The 12447-nt window shown below is 41.5% G+C and overlaps 2 protein-coding genes across 12 annotated transcripts in view; both read right to left on the minus strand.

Annotated features, from left to right (window-relative positions):
- Positions 1-5506, minus strand: part of SCD5 (stearoyl-CoA desaturase 5) — a 93029-nt gene extending 87523 nt beyond the window's left edge. Inside the window, exon 1 of the mRNA XM_074950502.1 lies at positions 5419-5506. The gene's annotated coding sequence lies outside the window, so the exon portion shown is untranslated. The remainder of the gene's footprint in view (positions 1-5418) is intronic.
- A 358-nt stretch (positions 5507-5864) lies between these two features.
- The window catches only part of SEC31A (SEC31 homolog A, COPII coat complex component), a 65921-nt gene continuing 59338 nt past the window's right edge, over positions 5865-12447 (minus strand). For 4 of the 11 annotated variants that reach the window (XM_074950492.1, XM_074950491.1, XM_074950489.1 and 1 more), the window contains 2 exons: positions 7686-7757; positions 5865-6575 (listed from right to left, as the gene is read on the minus strand). In XM_074950492.1, the coding sequence (XP_074806593.1) occupies positions 6396-6575; positions 7686-7757 (252 nt within the window). In that variant the 3' untranslated portion in view covers positions 5865-6395. The remainder of the gene's footprint in view (positions 6576-7685; positions 7758-12447) is intronic. The other 7 variants (XM_074950496.1, XM_074950495.1, XM_074950497.1 and 4 more) reach the window with 4 other exon arrangements.

The following is a 12447-nucleotide window of genomic DNA, read 5'->3' on the forward strand; positions in this document are numbered from 1 at the left end:
GCACAGAGCATTCACTTTGGGCCAAATTCCGCCATCAGCTAGTCACGATCAATTCCCACTGGACTTCCTTGAGGATTGTATGTGTATATCTGATGGCAGAGAGTGGCCCATTGTGCTTCAGTATGTCTTTTACATGCAGGTTGAACAATTACAGAACATATATATGTGGTGAGGGTGACCTGTAAGTTGCCATGGATACTATTTTTGCACTATGCTATTGTTTTTGAAGGTGGAAAGTTAAAACCCAGTAAGCAACCGAATTTAAAGTAAAACTTAGGGGGCTATTCCTCGTGTTTATGTCCACAGCACTTATGCAGGGGCTCGAGTCTCACTGACATCAATGCTTAACTGTAAGCATATGCTTAAGTTCTTTCCTACTCAGCAAGTCATTTAAGCATGGTCATAAGTTCCACTGATAAAGTGCCAAAGTGCCTTGCTGAATAGGAATGGAATTAAGCATGTACATGCAGTTAAGCACAAGTTTACATGTTTTGTTTAATCAGGAACTATAGGAGAACACAGCCCTCTTTACCATCTGACCAACAAAAAATGTATTTGTGAACTAACTGCATTGATAGAAGCAGAAACAATATTCACTGAGTCTGTCCAGTCATCAAACATGTCATTAGATTATTTACGTGTTCTCCATCGAAGCAAATGGGAACATCAGAGGCCGTGTGAAACATGAGCACTTCCATCTTGCTGAAAGAAGGGATGCGACAACATGGATCACGAGTGTGCGAATGAGTACCCACATTGTCAATTGCTCATGATCAAACTGATTACATGCACTATAAACAAAGCCACAAAAGAGAGAAAATGAGACCAAAAGGCACTGGGGTTTTCCAGGCCTGCTCCCATTCAAGTCAGTGGGAGTTTTGCTAGAATTGGGCCCCTGGTTTGTAACTATGCTCAAATCAAAAGCAAATGCAAGTTGGTTTCTCTCTCAGAGCAGAGCAGTAGGGCATGATCTAATTAAGAATGCACCTTGATTGCTCATTCCTACCTGCCCTGTACAATACAATGCCCCTTTGGAATAGTGATGCAGGCTTCGTATACCCCACAATGAATACCACTGTTCTGGTGAAGCACAAAGTCTCTTCCCAACTGAATGAACTGGGCTGAGGAATATAAAAAAAGCAACCTCCCCCTTGGGTAAACACTTTGTTTTTAATGTTCAAATGTTAGCTCAACAGAGCTTGAAAAGAGCGATTTTATGAGGTGTACTGGGGCAAAGCACATTTGCTTAGTGTGCTAATTAATTACCAACTAGAGCTCCGGAGGCAACTGAATCAGCAGAGAGTATATAATTAAACCCAGGTCTTTTATAGATGTATTTTAAATGTTCTTCTAGAATTCTCTCTCTGGAAAAATGCAGAGGAGAAGCAAGTGCCTGTTAAAGGGAATGCAGGAAGGTTACAGTATCCAGCCATCATGAAATCTCAGCACAGAGCTGTAAAATATTGATTTTTCTTTTCTTTTTTTAAATGTATCAGTTGTGATCCTAGCAAGTGATCTTAAAATATTGTTCAAAGACCTATGAACTCACTGAGTGACAGAGAAGGGAACGGAGACAACCAAAGGCCCTGATCCAGCAAAGCACTTAAGCATGTGATTAACTTTAATCACGTGAATAGTCCCCTTTACTTCAAATGTGTCAATGGAACCATTTATGTGCTTTCAAGTTAAGCACATGCTCAAGTGTTCTGCTGGATTGGGGCTTAAATTCCCTTTGATGCACTGCATATTATGTATAAGATTACTTTAAAATAAAAAATTTAAAAAGAATATTTTCCTTTGTTGGAAGATTACTGAAGTAGCCATGAGTTGTGTGCATTATAGCTCAGGCTGAGGATTGCTTCCATTCTGACTCCTCTGTTTCTGCTGCTAACATTCTCAAGCAAATAAGTTAGGGATTGAAATTTGCTCAGAAAAGTATTTTTTTGTTTGCTTGTGAAAAGTCTGAGAGGAATTGATTTAGAGATTTTTGAATTATGGTTGCATGAAAAAAAGTCTCTGTTCTGATCAGTAATTCTGTGCAGAGATAACAGAATGAATAGGAAAACAAACGGCTTGCTTTGTAGCTTTCATGAAGATCTAACAAAATTAGTAAGTGGGAAATTTTGTGCACGAACATTGGAGTTGTGCTCTCTGGTTCTCTTAATAACCTGGTCTTGGGGTATCTCAAAGATGAGAATGGCGGAGTTAAAAAGACACCCTGTCAAATACCTAATGCTCAGAGATATCACAAGCTCTAATGGCAACTTTTATTTACCTTTTAAAAACAACATAAATGTTGTATTAGATAACAGGCGCAAACATAGCTCCTGGCAGACTGGATCAGGTCAGCGGTTGATCTGGCCAGTATCCTGTCTTTAACAGTGGTCAGAACCAATGCTTCAGAGAACGGTACAAGAAACATTGCAATAGACAGCTGCGGGATAACCAGTCCTCAGTTTGTTCCTAACTCAAATAGTCAGAGAATGGCTTATGCCCTGAAGATTGAGGGTTTATACCCCGATCAAAACTCTCTTTTTTTAAAACGTTTACTATTCCAAAACTGGATAGTCTTGTTATCCATATAAATGTCCAATGTTTGTTTGTTTGTTTGTTTTTTTTAAACATCAAAAATCTGATAAACTTTTGGCATTAATGATATATTGTGGTAATGAGTTGCACAGGGTAATTGAAAGAGAAATTAGAAAAAACTAAAAGAGCATAGAGCCTTAGAACTACCTAAAAAAGAGACTGGATGCACAAACCTGGGTGAGCTGAGTTAAGGTTGGAAGCTCAACCCTCATGTTGTGCGCTTACATACAGAATGTTACATGTTAAAACTGTGCTTTGTATCATTATTTGTGAAAATAACACAACATATAATGACAGGTTTCAGAGTAGCAGCCGTGTTAGTCTGTATTCGCAAAAAGAAAGGGAGTACTTGTGGCACCTTAGAGACTAAGAAATTTCTTTGAGCATAAGCTCAAATAAGCTGTAGCTCACGAAAGCTTATGCTCAAATAAATTTGTTAGTCTCTAAGGTGCCACAAGTCCTCCTGTTCTTTTTACAACATATAATGAAAACCGACTTCACTTTAGTCCAATTCTAGGGCTTAGTCCTGCCCCCAAAGCCTAGTCCAGCCTGAAAGCTTGTCTCTTTCACCAACACAAATGGTCCAATAAAAGATATTACCTCACCCACCTTGTCTCTCTAATATCGTGGGACTGACATGGCTACAACAACACTGCATAGTCCTGCACCAGTAAAGTTTTGTCACTGATTTCAGTGGAACCAGAATCTCACTGCTATGGAGGGAAAGCAAGAGAGATGCAGTAATCATCCTGTTTTAGCATTTAGGCTTGAATGCGATCTGCCCTTGCCTACCCTTTCTCTCTCTCTAATCGATGCTTAATGTGGTTTTGAATTGCTAATCCACATTAGATGTCTTTTCTGCAGAGTCATCCAGGACCAACATATGGTTGAGGAGCAGGGAGCGGGGAAATAACTGATGGAGGAGGAACGGTTTCCCTGCTAAATTGTAAGGACAGTGCCAACCAGACTAATCAAATGGAATCATCTTACCGCTTGGGTCACCTGAGGCTCAAAGCACCTCAAGGGAGTTGAGGCTTGCTGGACACACATTTTTTCGAAGACAAATGCGGGCAAAAATCCAAGGACTTAAGCAACTATCCAACTACCAGGAGCCCCTGAGCGGAGGAGGCAAGAATCTGACTGCTCCACATTCTAGAACAGGATCAGGAGAACACCACCCCCATTTGATGGGAAGACATTAAGGATTAAATGGTTCCTCTCCCTCTTTTTCCTCCCAGGGGTCCAGTTTAGAATCTGTTCTTCTGACAGTAGGACCATTGTTACGAAGCAGCATGGAACAAAACCCACATTCCCAGTATGTATGTCAGGGAGCTCTGTTATCCCAAAAGCACTGAATTAAATATCTTATATAAACAGTGGACAGGACGGAAAAGCCATTGTGATTAAAAGATAATCCAAAACATTCCTTTGTCGGCCAGTCTTAGGAAATTCCCCAGGTAAAACACGGTAAACCTATGACAAGGATTTACAAGCAAGAAAGGTTTTTTGCTGAAGTATCCGTTATTTCTATAGTACTGTCAATAGACTCCACCTTACCTCCCCGTCTGTTGCAAGGTGGTACTAGAAAATTCTATTAAAACTGCACATGCCGGTGAACTCTTCCCTCCCTATGTATATGTAGATTTTGCACTGGCTAGAGAACGCTCTCTTTTCCAGGACAGGCTCCTCTTCTTACAGGACACATCCAGCTATCATAAGACAAGACTCCTCGTGCCAAAGTTTCAATGTTTTATTATTTTTCCCCACAACCTCTGGGATTTATTCTGACCTGACCAGGCTGATGTAAATCAGAAGTAACTCCAGTGATATAAATGGGGTTCCAGTGAAATCTGGTTTCAGTGAGAAACAGGCAGCGCTTCATTGGCTTCCTTACACGAAAATGACCCTTTGCGTTTATAAACACCAGAGAGCGGTTTACTTGCTGGACATTCTTTGAAGATGGAAGCAGAAGGTGACGGATGAACTATCACCATGTTGTTCCCAAACTGTTCTCGTTGATAAAATAGCAGATTTTTCCCATTAAATACATTTCTGTTCTATTTTTAGAAAGCTTGGGTCTCCAGCTTGGAGGACTGCCTAAGTAGAGGCAGGCTACTGACAAAGCCAGAGTAGCCGTGCTGGTGATATGGTGACAGGCTAGCCGTGTGGTTTCACCATACCCACAACCGCAACTACAGCCTATGAACAGAGCCTGTAACCGGGGCTAGCCAGACTGGATCTGTGAGACTGTTCCCCACAAGAGGAAATGCCACATGATGCTGAACTGGGACACATCTAATCAGTCCATTTACAGAGCTGATGGGAAATACTTACTCGACCATATGGTCCAAGAATCCATGGGTGGATGACTGACCAGCTTATTTTTCGCACGGAGACAAGAAAAAGGATTCCTGAGCCTCATCATTCGGTTCTGGCAGTGCTGCCATATTTCATCTGTCTGCCACTATTCAGCAAATACAATAGCCCACTACAGAAGAATAGGAGGAGGATTATGTAGGTGCCTAATTATGGATTTAGGAACCTCACTTTTGTTGTCTATATTTAAAAGTCTCAGCATCTGATGGAGTGAAAAGTTCTCTACTGCAGCTCCTCAAGAGCAGTTTTGATAGCTTCTGTGGGTCTATAGTCTCACAAACACAGGCTGTTGAGGGCATTATCTTTTAATGAGAGAGTCCAGTAATGATGGAATTGTCCTTACCACACTTAGTTGCCACTCATGACACGTTTTTCAAATTTTAAAAACTCAAGTACCATTTTAAACAAAGCAGAAAATGGCATCAGTAAATAACAAACACGCAAGAAACTTACCTGACTTGGTATGGGGCCAGTGGCATGGCAGCGGTCATGTCACAGCACAGTGCACGTCAGAGCACTGCAGATGTGAAAATGGCCACCTATAACTTCTAACATCAGGGGAATGCAAGAAAAGGTTTGCCTTTGTTTATGTGCTGAATGCCCACCTCTCTCTATTAGTTGCCTTAGCAACTTGTAATGATTTCAGATCTTTCAATGCTCTGCTAAGCCCTTCCTTGACATGTGAACACCCTGATGTAAACTTGGAATAGAATTGTCTTAATCCCTCTGTACCAGGACATCCATAATGCACTCAACACTGAGAAAACATGTCCACGTCTCCCCAAAGTGATGGATAGCTCTCCCCCTGGCTCCAGGTTCAAATCTCAAAGTTTCATGTCATACAGACATGTTTTAATAAATTAACCTTTATTGAAAAGATCACATCAACCTTTATTTTTCTTATTTGCCCCAGTGCAAAATTAAGCTATTTAACATCGAATTGGAATAAACTGAATTGAAGGTAGCTTTAAAAAATGAATGACAAAATACACTTAAAAAGAGGATCAGACACTTTAATCTGGTGGATATGGAGGAATGGCAGGGGAGGTGGAAAGAACGTGTTATAAGGTCTGTCTGATACACAACCTACCATCAGCTTTTACCACACATTTCTGTATTAAAAACCACTGTTTAGTCGTACAACATGCACTTAAAATTGACACTACGAGGTGTAATCCATTAAATATACTGTCTGTAGACAGGAATCATTAGGGATGATAAACGATTAAAATAAAAAAGCACCCGGGCTCAAAGGCCATTCTAAAATGACACAGATCTGCAGGGATAGTGTCGTGCCATTGATCAGAGATCTACTGCAACATGCTATAAGGTCTGGTATTTGGTCCCCTTCTTGCACATGTTTTGCAGAAATGTACTTCTTTGAAAAAATGACATCACAAGCTCTGCATAGGTGAGGGAGGGGGGTAACATCAGACCCCCAGCTTATTGGCTTGGGTGAGGACGACTTTCAGCACTGGCATGAAGGCAGATGTCTCGCTGAAGTTGCTGGTGCTGACTATGTGGGTGTGGATGTTCAGTCCCTCTGTGTAGTTGCGCGTTTCGATGCTCTTCGCAATGCTGTGCAAGCCGTTGATGATTGCTGGGGAGAGCTGAAATGAAGCCGAGGACACAGAAGGAAGTTCAGCAGAAGGAAAAACATCCAGTACGCCAAAGTCAGAAGATTGAATAGCCAAGGTCAAGCATCAAACCACAGTGCTGCTGTGGAACCTGGGTCATCCCTTGGAAAAGGTGCAGCAAAGAAGTAAAGCATTTTGGACCTAAAATAAAGCCTAATGAACTCAATGGCCGTCTTCTCATTGACCTCAGCTGACTTTGGTCAAGCCCTTTTACACCAGTGTTTACAGGCTGTTCAGAGTGGAAGAATATTAACTGAATCATCAAAATACCAGAATAAGAAAAAATGTCTACAGAGCTCTTCTGGAATAGGGCAGAGGCTCAAGGCAAACTTGTATTCTGGAACATACAGCCAATTCCACACATGGCTTTACACCACTATTACACCAGCATCTCCCTGAGTTCAGAGCACCTGTGTTAGGGATGACTATGAACAAGACTCATTAATGGCTTTATTGTTATTTATTTACGTACGTTAAGGTTTGTCTCCTCTTCTGGAAGCATCCCACAAGCAAGTGTCAACAACAAAAAGATTTATCACGAAGGAAAGAGGGTCTTATGGTTATGCCACTGGGGCTAGTACTCAGCAGAACTGAGTTCGGTAGTTGGCCAATCCACAAAACTTCCTGTGTGACCTTGGACCACTCACTCAGTCTCCACATGCCTTAGCTCCCCATCTGTAGAATGGGATGATACTTCCTCTGTCTGATTTATCTATTTAGATGGTAAGCTCTTTGGACCAGGGACTACAATTGTGTGCTTTTAGCACAGTGGGACCCTGATCTCAGTCAGGGCCTCGAGGCACTACCACAATACAAACGCCATAACTCCACCACATGCATGAAAAGTCTGCACACGCTCACAGTGCCAATCATTCTAGGTAATGATTAATATGTGATAATTAAACCTGTTTCAATGCCATCTTTTCAAGAAAGTCTTAGAAATGCCTACAGCATAAGAACAACCTCTGCATTAGTATTCTACTGAAATGCTGTGCATCTAACCAATGATATAATATATATAAATGCAACATCATATGGAAAAAATATTTAAAGACAAAGTAATAAAAGAACAAAACTACTTACTGTCTGTTCCCTAAGTTTGTCATACAGAAACTCCAGGCGTTTGTTGGCATCATCTAACTTCCTCTTGGTTTGCTGAAGGGGAAAAAAGGAAGTGGAGCAGTACTAAGAACACAGTTCTGATTTTATAGTGAGAATATAATTTAGTCACAAAGGGAACTGTATAGCGAATGAACAGCAGCAACTAAGATTCCCTGATTAGCATTGTTTTCAGTCAGACTTTAAGCTTAGAATAAGGAAAAGTTATTTACTTTTAATATAAGAACTAGGGGTCACCAAATGAAATTAAGGGGCAGCAGGTTTAAAACAAATAAAAGGACGTTCTTCTTCACTCAGCGCACAGTCAACCTGTGGAACTCCTTGCCTGAGGAGGTTGTGAAGGTTAGGACTATAACAGGGTTTAAAAGAGAACTGGATAAATTCATGGAGGTTAAGTCTATTAATGGCTATTAGCCAGGATGGGTAAGAAATGGTGTCCCTAGCCTCTGTTTGTCAGAGGGTGGAGATGGATGGCAGGAGAGAGATCCCTTGATCATTACCTGTTAGGTTCACTCCCTCTGGGGCACCTGGCATTGGCCACTGTTGGTAGACAGGATACTGGGCTGGATGGACCTTTGGTCTGACCCAGTATGGCCATTCTTATGTTCTGTTCTTAAGCTGTTTGCTCAGTACCTTTTGCCATTGATTGTACTACGAAAGACGAAGACTAGGTGATAGTAGAAAGTAGCCAACCCCCACACCTAAGGTTCTGCCTACCTACTGTACTGCAGTAGTACAGCACATGTGTAGTTTGTGAAACATCCTCAATGTTTTGGGATTTTAAAAAGTGACACACAAATATATAGTATAAATTTTCTTTTGCAGCTAACTGGGAAAACATGATTTCTGTTAAGTAAAAATAACGCTAAGATCAAAATATCCAGCCCAAGGAATAATTTTGTCCTGAGAGTTCAAGGACTGACAGTAATAAAAGACAAAAAACAAGAAATGAAATTCACTAGTTTAAAACTTATTCTGACTGTATTTTAATGGCAAGGCTACTAAGAGTAAAAATAGGAACATGTGTAAACCAATTCTTACTGCAAGCAGGAAAAAACAAACAAACCCCAAGCTACAAAACATCTTTTGTGCCCATTGAGAGTTCTAATTTTGCAAAGACAGAAATTTATGGGTGCAGTGTGATCTTTTCTGCCACAAAAATGATGACATTTCTCTTAGAATAGCAAGTTTTCACCTAAGATAGATTCATGATTCCTGCCCAGGGTGTGGGGTGGAATTTCACTACGTTCCACCAAAAGTGGCACATTCATTAGTGAGATGGTGAATTTTCACCCCACATCATGTTTGTGAACAGCTGTGAATATGAAGTTTTGCACATGACTAATCAAAGTAAAAACTGAGAGTCCTCCAGCTGTAAATAGCACAGCACACATGCCGCGGCTAGTGAAACATGAATGAGGAGAGGCCAGCAGCATTGGAGACACCCTAGTTTGGGGAAGATCTTGGGATTCCTTCTTCCAATGCAGTCTCAGGACCTTCTAGAATCAATAACTTCATTTACCAGAGAGCATTTCACTGAGTTATCGTACTCAGTAAAGCACTAACAGAGAGAGAGAGAATTAACAGTTATATGGCTGTATTTCAGTAGAGATTTGAAGTGTGATGGATGGCTCAGATAAAGCAAGGTTATTTCAGGTGGCAAAAGCTTCAAGGAGAATGTCATTCCACAAGCACATTCTCGAGCTAGCGTGGCATAACCCTGCGTGGTATCCAGGGATTTAAAGACAAAAATGATTTCCCAAAATGACATGACAGGGTGAGAAAAGAGCCTCTTAGCGTGACCTCCCACATATAAGATTTTGTACCATTTGTCTCAAATCACTTGACAGCCTGGGTACTATCCTCTTTTTACAGATGGAGGAATTGACGCATAGAAGGATTAAGTGATGAGAATAACACCTGTGTTCAGCAAATGGCACAAAGTCACAACCCAAGTCGGCAGCAGAGCTGCAAGTAGTTCTACTGACTCCCAGTTCCCTGTTTTAACCACTAGACAACACTGTCTTTCATACCAAGTCCTGTATTTGTACATAGCCTGGGAGAGACTGCCCATGTGCTAATGATATCTATTCCTCAAATATACGGAAGGACGCATGAAAGCTTTTCCAGCTACTGTGTCCAGGGAATGTTTGCTCTGCCCAAGAAAATCTGAGAGATTTTTAAAGAATTAAACAAACGACTGGGCTGATGCCCCAGAAAAAGTGACCTTTTCATATGCAGAAAACAAGAAAAAGTGAAGTGGTGTCAGAACATGAACTGAATTTTCTTCAGGCCATTCTTACATTTGCTGCCCAGAACGGAGAAGGTAGAATTATGGGAGCAAAAGGCCAGACTTCTTTACTGTATTTGACTTTTGCTCCCATCCCGCTGTAGAGAAAAGCATTGGGCAATCAACTGCTACTGAATAGTCACAGATAGTATTCTGAAAACTATCAAAAGGAAATGAAGGGACTCTTTCCCACCTCCCATGAAGACAACCTGTACAGATCTACCAGGAAATGGCTGGAATGAGAAACAAGAAGAGGAGGAAACAGACTATGATACAAGTTGGTATCAAACCAAAACTACATCTCTAGTTTAAATGTTAGATAGCGGTTCAGTAAATATGATACAAAGCCAATTTGTGAACAGTCCACTGAATGCTTACTACAAAGCCATTATTGTATTCCAGCACCAACATGTCAGTTTATATTAATAATGGAAACCTGTGTCTCTGTCACTGGTTAAACATATTCAGCATACAGGAGGCCAACAGCCACTCAATCTTCCTTTCATAACCTACTTACTGTTGGCACAAGCTGAGGAGTAAATATGATTCTTTACAGCTGCAGTGTTATTGACTCAACGCAAATCTCTCTCTCGGAGTCTCACCGATATTTCCATTGCTTACTTAGAAATGTTTGTTTTCTTTGGAATTGGAGTGACAACTCAGGAAGCGCACCGAAGCTGTTAAAAAGATCATGGACTGGCACTTGCAGTAAATGAGCCAGGCACAGCTGTTGTACTTTACCGTAATAAACCACAGTAAAACGTTTCTGCAAAAGTAGTAGAGCTCTAGTCTAGTCTCTGTACGTTGCCACTAGAGGGCAGCATGATTAAACACTTGAGCAGATCTGAAATTCCATCCTTTATAGCAGGGGTTCTCCAACTATTTTTGCTGGGCCTCCCTTTGAAAGTATTTCAGGCTGTGATGACCCCCCCTTCCTCCCCCATACCATGCCATGCCACCCTTACTTTGGCGCAGCGCTGCCTTCAGAGCTGGGCGCCCAGTCAGCAGCCACCGCTGTCCAACCGCCCAGCTCTGACAGTAGGTGCAGAAGTAAAGGTGGCAATATATCCACCCCCCTACAATAGGCTTACAACCCCCTTTTGGATCAGGACCCCCAGTTTGAGAAACATTGCTTTAGACCGCAGTGGTCACATGGTATGGGAGGACATTGGCACAACCATCTATTACTACAGAGACAAGAGCCACTGAATAAACCCAATGATTAAAAACTGGTTAGCTAACCACTTAATACTTCTCCCCCTCTCCCCTTCTTCTGAAGCCTGTTTGTTATCATGACACACACGTCACCTTGTGACATAGAGGCCCATTGATGCCAATAGGTAAAGGGTTCTCTGAGCTGGGTCAGGAACTCCTAACAGGCCTGACAAACTCACTACACCTAACACATTGCTGCTGTATAGAATACCATGTGAGATCTTAAATGAAAGCCAGGATGATGCTGGTCAAAAATATCATTGTGAAGTGTGTGTACTCATTATATTTAAGAAGTTATGTCAATATACTGAAAATATGTCCTTACAAGTTTGTGTCCAGATGTTAGTCCCCAGCAAAGGTGAAAAACTGGTTTAGCCAGACAAGGGATGTGTATTTGCATGACTGCTTAGGTTCATATATAGATTAAGCATGGTAAGCCAAAACACAATGGGAGCTACACTTGGATTTCAAGTCAACATATGGATGTGAAATAAACAGACCTGCGGGAAGACACCTTGGAGCCAGCTCCCCAAGAAGGAAATCTCAGGGGTCTCCCCATCTTTGGGGACAAAATAATGAGTTTTGGGAAATATAAGGAAAAAACTAAAAGACTTTCTGTCATCTATTGACTGAGGAAACTGCTTAAAGGGCAGGAGGTATTCATGAAAACCAGTATCTGAGCTATGACTAAAACAGCTCTGTTAAAGACTGAATCCTTAGGAGAGAACAGATTCTTTCAAATAGGAAAAGGTGACCATCCATAAGTATAGACCTGGGATTGCATTTTATGTTTTCTTTTATTTGAAATCTATTCTTCTTCTTATCCTTGCTCGCTAGCTCTTAAAATCTTAACCTTCATTTAGAGGTTCGTATTTGTTTTCACTATAAAGAGATTGCCATGCTGCGTTGTTATAAAGGATCTGATCCTGAGTTGTTCTAGTCAAGCTGTGCGTACTCTGTGCCTTCAGGGACAGCTTAGCTGGTAATTCCTGTGCGGGCCCAGTGACAAGGGCTAGATATTATGGAGGGGGATGCTGGTAGATGGGGCTCGGGGTGTGATTGTGACTAGCCCGCATAGAGAGGGTGGGGTTGTGGACACCTGGAAGTCAGTGCTTGTCTGGGGCCACAGGCTGTTGGTTTCAGGGAGCTGATCTACAGCAGGCATCAGGCAAAGCTGCTTCATGCTATGGGCAGGTGGTGATGAGGCACCTCACACCCTGA

The sequence above is a fragment of the Natator depressus genome, chromosome 4 (genome assembly GCF_965152275.1).
Source record: "Natator depressus isolate rNatDep1 chromosome 4, rNatDep2.hap1, whole genome shotgun sequence".
NCBI classification, from domain to species: domain Eukaryota; kingdom Metazoa; phylum Chordata; order Testudines; family Cheloniidae; genus Natator; species Natator depressus.